General features: G+C 36.0%; 5 protein-coding genes across 7 annotated transcripts in view; 2 read left to right on the top strand and 3 right to left on the bottom strand.

The window, feature by feature from the left end:
- LOC106110619 (serine/arginine repetitive matrix protein 1-like) overlaps window positions 1-1223 on the bottom strand; it is a 6956-nt gene extending 5733 nt beyond the window's left edge. The window contains exons 1-3 of the mRNA XM_013292503.1: window positions 991-1223; window positions 308-477; window positions 7-63 (exon numbers count right to left, since the gene is read on the bottom strand). Of these exons, the coding sequence (XP_013147957.1) occupies window positions 7-63; window positions 308-475 (225 nt within the window). The 5' untranslated portion in view covers window positions 476-477; window positions 991-1223. The remainder of the gene's footprint in view (window positions 1-6; window positions 64-307; window positions 478-990) is intronic.
- A 490-nt stretch (window positions 1224-1713) lies between these two features.
- On the top strand, window positions 1714-4326 carry LOC106110631. 2 transcript variants are annotated; one of them, XM_013292518.1, is made up of 2 exons: window positions 1714-2030; window positions 2299-4326. In XM_013292518.1, the coding sequence occupies exons 1-2, from the start codon at window positions 1898-1900 to the stop codon at window positions 3744-3746; spliced, it is 1581 nt and encodes a 526-aa protein (XP_013147972.1). In that variant the 5' UTR covers window positions 1714-1897; the 3' UTR covers window positions 3747-4326. The 2 variants fall into 2 exon arrangements, with proteins under 2 accessions (XP_013147972.1, XP_013147973.1); XM_013292519.1 differs by having other exon boundaries at window positions 1715-2003.
- On the bottom strand, window positions 4104-6985 carry LOC106110633 (nucleoplasmin-like protein). 2 transcript variants are annotated; one of them, XM_013292521.1, is made up of 6 exons: window positions 6869-6985; window positions 6125-6264; window positions 5778-5903; window positions 5361-5486; window positions 5124-5174; window positions 4104-4789 (listed from the first exon to the last, which is right to left on the bottom strand). In XM_013292521.1, exons 1-6 carry the CDS (start codon window positions 6888-6890, stop codon window positions 4688-4690), a joined length of 567 nt encoding a protein of 188 aa, XP_013147975.1. In that variant the 5' UTR covers window positions 6891-6985; the 3' UTR covers window positions 4104-4687. The 2 variants fall into 2 exon arrangements, with proteins under 2 accessions (XP_013147975.1, XP_013147976.1); XM_013292522.1 differs by lacking the exon at window positions 5124-5174 and having other exon boundaries at window positions 6869-6984.
- A 235-nt stretch (window positions 6986-7220) lies between these two features.
- Window positions 7221-8938, bottom strand: LOC106110632. Its single transcript, XM_013292520.1, has 4 exons — window positions 8256-8938; window positions 8076-8166; window positions 7848-8000; window positions 7221-7686 (listed from the first exon to the last, which is right to left on the bottom strand). Exons 1-4 carry the CDS (start codon window positions 8516-8518, stop codon window positions 7246-7248), a joined length of 948 nt encoding a protein of 315 aa, XP_013147974.1. The 5' UTR covers window positions 8519-8938; the 3' UTR covers window positions 7221-7245.
- Window positions 8939-9141: 203 nt separating this feature from the next.
- The window catches only part of LOC106110618 (ubiquitin thioesterase trabid), a 7213-nt gene continuing 4907 nt past the window's right edge, over window positions 9142-11447 (top strand). Inside the window, exons 1-6 of the mRNA XM_013292502.1 lie at window positions 9142-9591; window positions 9665-9953; window positions 10110-10193; window positions 10820-10931; window positions 11163-11257; window positions 11327-11443. Of these exons, the coding sequence (XP_013147956.1) occupies window positions 9813-9953; window positions 10110-10193; window positions 10820-10931; window positions 11163-11257; window positions 11327-11443 (549 nt within the window). The 5' untranslated portion in view covers window positions 9142-9591; window positions 9665-9812. The remainder of the gene's footprint in view (window positions 9592-9664; window positions 9954-10109; window positions 10194-10819; window positions 10932-11162; window positions 11258-11326; window positions 11444-11447) is intronic.

Raw genomic sequence — 11447 nt, 5'->3', positions numbered from 1 at the left:
GGCCACGCTCACAGCCGCGCCGTTCACCAGTGTCTGCCCGCACCCCACGTTGTGCACCACCGTCTGCAAACACACAGCGACCTGATAACTTCTCAGACACCGGCCACTGAACCGACTTAGGCCTCGCAAGAACACGGGATGAGATAAACCTCATACACCACACAAACTATGAACTGCAACCACTGTATCAAACGGAACATGTGCCAGTTATACCATTACTAATAACCACTATTGTTTTTAGCTCTCAGTGTCGCAATTGAAATTTTAATGATAAAAATTATGAATAAGTAGCAACATAAAGTGAAACCTGCTTATCATGCACAACAAGAGTAGCGTGGTGCGGCTCCACTGTGGGCAGCATGAAGCGGATGTCGCATGAGGCACTGCTGCCGAGCGTGGCCAGCCCGGCGGGCAGCGCGTACTGCTTCACCTCGCGCCCCAACCGGTCCAGCACGGCCAGGTGGCCCCCGGACATGCCTGCATTCACACATTACATACAATGTACTCCTTGTCACAACAGTTACAAACAAATATACTAACTGTTCATATCTTATTATTGGACTGTTTTTTTTAATTATCACTTTAAATTATGCATTGTTAATTTTTTTTATTCGCTTGGTTATTTGTTACTTTACTTAGGTGAAGACTAACCTATCACTTGACATCAAATTACAATTTTATGTTAATTAATTCACATGCCATAATATATACACAAGTTGTTATAAGAAAACTTAGTTCAAAACGATGCATATTTCATCCTCATTGCTATTACACACTTGTACATGAGATAATACGATGGTGTCTTTCCCGCCATAATACATTTGACAGTTGTGAACACAAAAACAAATCCTTTGATATAAAAATATGCGTGTTTTCACAAAACAAAGTTTCTTCAAATACAAGGCATAACAAACATTAAAAATCTGAAAACGTACAAATCATTTACATAATGAAAAAAATATATCCACCGGCGCGTCACTCTGAACTTACCGTTTATACAGCTTCAGTTTTAAACAAATAAATAATCAAAACATGATTAATTAATCCTCCGATGATTTAATTCAGCGTTTTATACGTAATGTTATAAACACTTAAAGGACTAAAAACTGATAACTTGATTGTATTGAGAACGAACAAAACAACAATGGCGTCTTTCGTAATTCGTTTTTTATTTTTTGTACTATGGTTTTTTCTGGCACCTGGCACTCTTCGTTGGCCGGCACTCAGTTCCAATGTTGCCAATGAAAATGTTTACCCGGCCGTACGTGTATATCGTGTAAAAAAGACGTGTTTAGATGGGAAATGGTCATCGGTGGGATGTAACCCTATAACCAGTCAAAAAGAAAAGCTTTTCAACAAAAGCTATATGTTGCTACTAAGCTAACAACTTTATAAACGTTAAGTTTAAAATCAACGAATTGTGTTCAAATTTTCCCTCCTTTAAAAGAAGACATTGTTATTCAATAGCTTTTTAAAATGAATTTATTTAAGAAAATGTAAATTATTCTTGATCTACAAAAATCCGTATCTGTTGCGGCCCTAAGAGTAGATTTTGTAATTTGATGGCCTGAAAGCCGTCGAATACGGCACTTGTTGTAGCACTGGTAGCACTGGTCCGTTCCGGTCGCAAATTCATTGCAACCAGAAACAATACGGACGTTACCAAAAAGGTTACCATACCACTAACCATCTATCTATGGTAATCATTGATCTTTATACTCTGTAAATCTGATCAAAGATGTTTTTATAATTTGTTATTTTTATAAAGGTTGTAGAAAAGAAACCTAGAAACAAGTGTTGTCTGTCAACAATACGAATTATAATACAATGTATAACTGTTAAACAAGATATAGCCGTAAATTATAGAAATAAGGACATAATTAGTCCAAATAACGAGATGGATATTACACACTCACATAACCAAAGTTATTGGTTTGTCCTCAGAGAAGATCAAAGCAATGTTATTTTCAGTAGCAATAATTTCGCTATACAAAATCCTCAGAGTATGTATAACACCATGAATTCAAGATGTTCGTAATAATTTTCACACCCTAGTATAAAACAAACGTTCGTTAAATAGTTATACTTTGATTGGTTTTGATACATGTAGCTTTTGATAAACATCTTACTCTATTCTCACCTATGGTATACACCATAATAAATATCAATATCAGTACAGAAAATATATTGCTATTATCCTTCCTGCACCTTGTTAGATAGACATATACAAATTCTACAAGAAAGATTCGGTATAACCATTTTCAAGAATTTAGCAAGTGCAATAATGATAATTTTTAGTTCCAGGCCAAGACACCAGGAGTGCTATAGAGGCTCTTGATAACAGGCAGTACATACAAATAAATGAAGCCCCTTTACCAATATCTGATGAACCTTTAGAGCATTGTAACAAAGATGCACTAGAGACCTTAAGAGAGGAAACATTTTGGGATAAGAACAAAATAAAGTTATTGCTCACACTCTGCCTTGACCAACGATATAAAAATGTAAATAAAGATAAATTTCTATGGAATGAAATTGCTCTCAATGTTGGAACTTCTCCAGGAGAGTGTGACAAGAAGTTTAGGAATCTTAGAAGAACATACATTAGGTTGCTAAAAAAGAAAAGATTAGGCAAAGATATAAAATGGATACATTACAACATTTGTGAAGAAGTATTTAAAGATTGTAAATCCTTGTCACCCTCAATACTGGAGACATGGGAAGATACCAAAATAAGAAGGATGCTCAACCTGTATTTAGAAAATATTAATAGATTTCGAAACCCTGACTGCTTGCAGAAAGATGTTTGGAAAGAAATTGCTCTACAGTTGAATACAACAGAATACAATTGCTACCACAAGTTCAAAAATCTAAAAAGAACATATTTTAATTGGTTGGAGAGAACCAGGGACACTGGAAAATTAATAAAATGGCCTTACCGAAACTATTTTGAAAGAATATTTTACAACTACAATCCTAATGTTGGCCCTTGGGATAGGAATAAAATACAACAACTTATTGCAGCATATGGTCAAATAGCCCACAAATTTTTAAACCCCAGAATGCAAAAAAAAGAACTTTGGAAAGAAATATCACATGTAGTAGGAGAGAGTCCAAGTAATTGTGATAGAAAATTCAGAAATTTAAAACAAACATACATAAGATTAAAAATGAGAGCAGAAACTGGTAGATCTATAACAAAGTGGTATTACTATAAGGATTTTGAATCAATATATGAGAACATTAACTACAATAGCAGTGGTAGCAATCCAAGACTATTGTACAAAAACCAGGATGTAGATTATGTTCATCAATTGCTAGGTTTCTACTTAAATAATAAGGAAAAGTTTAGAGACCCATTAATGAAAAAGAAAAACCTATGGCGACAGATAGGACCCACTTTAGGCCTCTCCACGGAAGAGTGTGATAAAAAATTCAGAAACTTAAAACAGACATACATTAGACTAGCAGAGAAAAAAAGAGCAACGGGTAAATGTAACCAATGGCCATATTACACTTACTTTGAACAAATATATGATCAACCAAAAGTAAATAGAAATAGGGAGTGCAATCACAGGTGTGCTATTGACAATGTCACATTAACAGAAATTAAAACGGCTGTTAGAAGTATGCGTCAGAATGAAGGAAAAGATAAGTTTGAGAAGTTGGTTCAAGTAATTGAAGATTCAAATGCAATCCAGAGGGAGAGAAACAATATCCTTCATGCACTACTTAACAGGCATTAACATGTGTTGACATGCGAGAAACAGGAACGGTAACACCACTTGATTTAAACTTTGTTCATGCATACAAATTTTATCTCTTAGAGGCAGAAGCTTAGCCTGCTGTTGGTGCCTCACAATTGCACTTAAGGATGGTTACTGAGATCTTGGACTACAAATCATGATTAACCCTATTTTCAGTAGTTCCCCCCTCCCCACTCAGTGTTACAGTTGTATGAGAAAATTGGATTATTGTTCCTTAAACTTGTAAGTACAAGTTTTGTATAGTGGCACCAAGTTAGACATTCATTGACATTCACAAAATAGTTTAGCAGTTGAGTTTATTTCAAAAGATAATTAAAGGTAAATAAAAGGCAAATAGAATTGTTTAAAAATGGTTTTATTAATACCGTTCTTACATGTTTATATGTACAGTTTTCAATCTGAAACGTGTCGCAATTTGAATAATGTCTCCGGCAACTAGTCGACAATGACTTAATGTACACTGATTATGCTTACCTCTTAACTTAAAAATACATCTGTGTGAATAAAGGCTTATCATAAATTTGACGTCAATAACACTATACCACAGTTAGGAATGAAATTTAGTACTGAAAAATAGTGAAGTAATCACACTCGACACCAGCACACGGGATTGTGCCGCATGTTGCACTTGCCGCGAGGGGCGAGTGCGCTCGCCTGCACCCGCCTGCACACCACACACGCACACAGTCCACAACGCTAACCTAGGCTCAATTACCACACTAATGTTACAACTAGACTGCCTCCGCTGCCGCTCAAACTCATCACCATACATTACATTTGAGATTGTTTTCTTGAACCGAGTTTGAAACTGACTTAAAGTAAATTGTAATAGGTAATTTTACCTAAAGTAGGAATCAGTCTCCAACAGAATTGGTCTAAGTGAAGGTGTGTTGTGAGCGGTGCTCGGGCATGGAGGCGGTTCACTTCTTTGCATTCTTCTTGGGCGAGGTGGCCTTGCCTTTGGCATTGTTGGACATTTTCGATTTCTTACCCTTGGGCTCGCCTTCGTCATCATCTTCATCCTGTTAACATAATTGGTGCTATTTGTAAAAAGTTAACATTTTACAATATGTCAAATTACAGCTAAGCTATCAGAAGGTAAAGGGCTACTGAATGAGTACAGAAAACCAACAGCCAATGATAATGCGAGTGGTCGTTCACTCTGCACATTCTGCAAAATTTTGCACTTTTAGGGCCCAGTTTCACCAAATAATAATGGCAACAGAAACAACTTGATTTTTGTTACAAGGTAATGATGCCATTTTATATTGCAGAATTGGGCCACTGCCCTTTTCCCTCTGGTGAGCGTGTAAGGAACCCATACGTAATTTGATATTAGTTGAAGGTTTTCAGTACCTCATTTGCCTTGCGCTTTCCAGTTGCTCCTTTCCTTTTATTTTCATCTTCCTGTAAATTTAGTTGTCTACTAAATCACCAATATCAAATTCATCTTAGTAAATTAATTTTTTGCTAACTACAAACTTCACAAATACACGAGATCACTTTTTGAAATATAGAATACGCCTCATTGTATTGAAAACTTATTCTGGTAAATATTTCAGATATGACAGGTAACTGCTACAGTTCACCAACCTTGAATTGGGAATCGTCTCCTTCCTCTTCATCCAACATCTCCTCTTCCATCTCATCCATGTCTTCAAATTCCTCCACAAGCGCGCCCAGTAAATGTTGTCCAATAAGGTGGACTGGTCCAGAGCCCTGCAAAGATACATTTCATTATGTATAAATAAGAGTTTACAATTTACACATTACATATAAAAGATGAGTAAATCAGACAAATGCCTCAAATCAATCACTATCAGGCAGTGTAAAGTCAAAACGACTTTACACACCCGTCAAATAAAAATGGTTTGTTTTATCATCATATAGATATTTGCATATCACATAAGAAGTATGACAAATAAAGTACACAAAAATAAAATTATTTTATTAGATCTTAAAACATATAAACACAACATTTTAAAGTTATAAAAAAAATACAAAACTAACCTGAGTAAGAGTAAATGTAACAGGTGCATCGGGGAACTCGATGTCTAAGCGCGCGTGCCTCGTCTCGCCCACTTTTAGTATAGCTACAGGAATCTTAATTGAGTCCTGTAGGCACATGGTTTCCACCTGGAAACAAAATCACAATAATAATTCATATGCAGACTTTAATATAGTAAATATTTTTACATGATTAACAGAGGAACAAGCAGTAAATAAAAGCTGTTAAAACCTTAAGATCACTAACCACATTACATGGTTTACTAAATCAATGACGAACTACAATCATGCAACTTGAACAAAAGTGACTTTCGACACTAGTATTTTAAAGTGTAATAAACAAACAGTACCTGTACAACATTGAGTTCATCAGGTTTAGCGTCTGGCCCCAACAGCGCCTGACGAATTAATAGCTTATTGCTGCGTGGATACTCGGCTTTCGCTTCCGGATCCCATGTCTCTGACTGATGTGATGACGATAGGGTTACACCTATAAACCAAAGTCGATAACAATATTTATCTTATAATATAATGTTCAAAATAACTTTTTTAGAGTTGTAATGTCAACTTCTACTGTAAATAAGACTAATTACTGCATAACGCACATTTCAACGAAACAAACTGAAACGCCTCGCCGGAGACGCTTGGACGCCATACTTTCAAATTCCCCGCCTTGACACTACAATTCCCCATGCTGATCACACGCTTTTTCGGACGCACATTGAGACTAACCTTATCCAGTATTATGTGCCATAAGCGGCGTTTTATACTTAAATTTAGAAACGCCATTACAATGAATGACAATAATTATAAATCCAGTAACATTTCAACTTGAAAATGGCGGCAATTTAATAAACATGTAATAAACGCTAGAATATATTAACATACCTGCGGATTTTACATTTTCATATGTATACTATAATCATTTTCAGGGCATATTATATCAATTACAACTATTTTCGAAAAATAAAATGGCGAAATAGCCGGGTGTCAAAAGGGATACACCAAGAGGCGGTTAATAAGAACAAGTACTAGGTTTACACCATAAATAATACCTCGATTTACTACAGGACTTAATACAGAATAAAACTCACCATAAAAGTACTCGTCCGACATGGTGATTTCACTAATTTATTGAGATTTTGCGACACGTTCTCATGCGTTGCCGGCACACACAAATCTGGGACCAGTGTTGCCCGATTTGGAAAGGGGCAAAGAGTATTTTGCAGTTGCGTTGTACACAGAGTGAGTATCGCAATGTCACAAAAACTTGATAAAAGTCCTGCTGATACTACCTGATACTTGATTAATAGCATTGAATTAAAATCTTATGCACAATGTTAACTACCGTACTAAGTTTCCTATTATTTTATCTCACCGCATCAAATTTTTATTTTTACCTTAACACTATAATCAAAAGGATACATGGTAATGGAAAGAGATAAAAATAGGAAAACAGTTTATTATAAATCTATTTAAAATAAAGCAAGTTGCTATCGGATTGTGATTTACAATTTTCTTTACGAAAATGCGGCGATAAGCTGTTGTGCAAACTTTTAAAATTAGTTAAACCTTCATGACGTCTGATAAAATATGTAGCATTCGTCGATAATGAACGCCTTAGCTGTGTTTTCCTGGTTTTTAGTACATTTTTATCTTTCTCCTCAGAAATAGAATTTTTCTGGAATTTAATATTTGATAAGCTTAACCCTCTTCTTGAACTAATTTCATTTTCATGCGTCATTTGTATTTTTAGTTGTGTATTTTCGTAATGCAGCCTGGTGTTAATTTGCAATAGTTTAATAAACTTTTTGCCAGGTTTCGATATATGAGACATTTTTAATAAACGATTGAGTAGCGCGTCCAAAACGACTCTATTTTCTTCTAATATGGACACTATGTTATCGCACATCTGAAAAACATTTTAATCTAAAAATTATGCGCAAAACGAAAAACTTACCGAAAAGGACAGGACAGGACACCAAAAAAAATATTATTTTACTGAAAGTTGAAATTCGTATGTACAGTAGGATTAGCCGTTAATTATTTCGGCTTATGATAAACTTAACATACCCTTTTACTTTGCTTCTGTAATTTCAGAAATCTTTTTTGCAAAGACATTTTGCTTGATTTCACTTTTAAATATTTCGTACATATGTTGTAAATTATACGATCTTTTTCTTGGATTTCCTCTTCAAATGACGAAAATAATCCTTCTCCTTCACACTTGATAAAAAAAAAACATTAGAATACAAGTAGTTCATATAGTTTATATAGTTTTCAAGCAGTCTAATTACTTACACGAGTTTCAAAGATTGTGTTTGTATCACGTCTTATAGATAACCTTTTAATGTCTTGTACCAAATATTCCTTTTCCTTAAAATGAATATCCCTAAGAAAAAAGCATATTCATTCATCATAGGTATAAAGTAGAAAAACTCAAATGCAACGGTCGCGGATGGTCGCGTAGAGATGATTTACCTCTCGTCCGTTAACTGCTGGTAAAGATTTCGATTTGTCCTCTGTGCGCACTTCAGTTCTTCGTATATTTTTTCTTTCTCTCTTGTTAAAATCGCTATCGCAGTGTCTCTCTTCTCCAAAGATTTTTTTAAAGTTTCGTTGTTATGTTGAAGAGTTGAAATTATGTTTTCAAGTTTTATTATTTCTTCCGGTTGATAAATACTTTTGCTAGAAGATGACGAAGATCTGAGAGAGCTTTTCGATATATTGTGACTGAAATTCATTCAAAAAATATATAATTGTCCTTCAAGTACCAAAAGCGAAACGTAGGTTTCGTAGACATATTTCAACTGACACTTCTTCCACAAAAAGTTGAAATATCAGTATAGTGCGACCAATTTATCTGGGTAAACGAAAACATAAATTCTTGTAGATATATGTGGAGAAACCTATAGAACGTCTGGCAAATTGTGACGTTTCCAGGAAAACTAATTTATTTTACGAGAAGAATAAGTATTGATCTTAGATAAATTTAAACTATTGTGGTAAGATCTCCAATTTTTAAAGATTTTATTCTGTGATATTTTCAAGAGAGTTGCATAATATTGCAATTGTAAACGATCGTATAATTGCATTCCGAGTCGAATGCTAACTCAGTCTTCAAATGAGAAAAAAAAATCTAATAAGAAGAACTAATATTTCATTACATTAATATTTTAGTTAAAAACGGAACATGGCCAACATGGGAAGCGTTCCAAAAAATTTGACTGGTCAATTGTTTTTTGCACTAAATTTCATTGGCTCATGGTTTACAAACAGAGCGCGCATTGGTGCTTGTCCTTGCACAACCAATCGGGTTAAGTTGACATTATAACAATTTTAGTATAAAAAATCTCGAAGGAAGAATTACCAACCTCCGTTTAGATTGACACAGAGTTGACACAAATTTATTTGTCAAAATACCATATAAACATTATTTCTTTTACGTTTTAGTCATCAATTCTTATTTGTTTCCTCGATTTTCTGTGAATAATACCTTGCAGCCAAAAATCTAACCAAAGCCTGAAACTTGCAAAAGGAACATCGTATCGTGCTCTATTTCCGTAATCATCGGATCGTCGCGAGTGAGTGAATTGTATGCTTGGTTTCTCGTTCTTGACCTTAGTTTGGCCATCGACACCTCGATGCAATTTTAAGTTGTGTAACGACGCCAGAAGTAAATGCCAAATCTCACTTCGACGCTTTATTGTTCGACAATAATACGTTTCGATGTCCAACATGATTTTCTGTCAAAAAACCTAATAAGAAAATTTTGTGTAAGAATCGCTTAACTCCGCTATTTGTAGCGAAACTAACTGTAAGTAATAAATAGTGTTGAATATGTGAATATGCTTAGCAGATTAACTTATAATAAATATTTATTTTTTTAGGTGTAAACTGATCTTCCATACCCAAGTGCTCTTGTAGGCCACATTTCCAAACAATAAAAAGGCGGTTATGTTACAATGCCAGCCTCGTAGTTGTTGACATAGGACTCAGTTGCCAGGAGACGGTACATATGATTTTATTGATGGTACAATGAGCGAGGAGGCACATAATGATGGCAGCAAGAAGACTGCATCGGTTGCCGAGTCGCAGGAGGCAGGCGCGCAGGGCGCGGAGAGCATGCCCGCACAGCTGGACGCCTCCACGAATGTATCACAAGTGCAGCTTGGACAGGTAACATACATTAATTCATTTATAAATAAAACTTGCTACTAAATGGAAGAGATGTCTTAATCTCTGCCCAATTAACTCTGCTTCTATTTCTCATTATTTATGGCATAAGTCTACTGCAGTCATTTAGGGATGTTAAAGAGTTGAGTGCATTTGCAGATGACGGCGGGCTCGGTGCCACAACCTGACGGCAAGTGGATGTGTGACATGTGTACTTATGAGAATTTCCCACTTTCTAGGAAGGTAATGTTGCAATACAAATGTTAACAATCACACAATAACAATATTTAAAACATTGGTCAGATCAATATTTCTACAGAATAATTTAGAGGTAAAATTTCTTAATTTAATTTCACTATTTAAGATCATAATATAGTGTATTTTGTGATAAAATAATCAATATTTGTCATTGTATCATGTGGGACTCCCCACAGATGATGTACAACTGAATAATAAAGTAAGCAACTTTGATAGTGGTAGAGCCCTCTTTAACATTTTCAAACGAATTGGCCGGTTCACCTGGTGCAATACCAAGTCCACATAGAAGACAGGCGTGAAGTGGGAGCAATTCAGCATTTCGTCTGATCAGTGTGGTGCCGGAGGCCTAAATTTAGTCCCTTTTCCTTTCCACCCTTTTCTTAAGAGGAAAGGATGGGAAGTAAAAATGGATTAGACAGCAAAGGAGACGCACATGAAGGGGGAATATCCTGTTTATGTGAGATTGCATCACCAGTTTGGCAGATTCATTCACTTGTTTGTCACCTTATGTTTAAAAAACAATGTAGATATATGGTCCAAATATGTACAGGTTAAATAGGACCTTTTTGCTAATATCTATATGGTAGAGAGTTGTGTGTGACTGTGTACAGTGCACGATGTGTCGCACGCCCAAGCCTTCACTGGGGGAGGATATCTTCAAGCTGCAGGATGCAGCCAGCGCGCTGCCCGCCCTGCCCGCCGTGCCCGCGCAGCCAGTCTGCGGTCAGTCATCTTTTTCAATTTTATATCTTGTGCATATTAATCCATACTAATATTATAAAGAGGATTACGAGATATTCAAGTTCTTACTACTAACCATGTCCATGATTTTTACCAAAAGGTTTAGCACTATAGTGCCGAAGGAGAAGAATTTGCATATTATTTTAGGATTGAGAGTTTCTTTTGAATGCAAATGATCACAAAAGTAATTATGAATTAACGTCTCGGCTGCAGCGGCGGAGGCGGTAGCGGAACGTTTAAAGCCACTTAGAATTTCATCTCCGCAAGGCCAGGCCAGCGCCTCCTCCGTCAACAAGTGGGCTTGCTCAGTAAGTTTTATACTATATATCCAAAATGTTTTGTATGCAGTGAGTTTGTAACATTGTTGGTGTACACAGACATGTACGTACGAGAACTGGCCGCGCGCGCTCAAGTGCGCCATGTGCGGCGCCGCGCCCGCCGCCGCCCCGCACCACACGCACTACACCAACCAGCAGAATGATGGTCAGTACATTGTTA

This window comes from Papilio polytes, unplaced genomic scaffold, assembly GCF_000836215.1.
Source record: "Papilio polytes unplaced genomic scaffold, Ppol_1.0 DF824213.1, whole genome shotgun sequence".
Lineage (NCBI taxonomy): Eukaryota > Metazoa > Arthropoda > Insecta > Lepidoptera > Papilionidae > Papilio > Papilio polytes.
The sequence above is the reverse complement of the archived record's forward strand: the minus strand, read 5'-3'. Positions and strand labels throughout refer to the sequence as shown.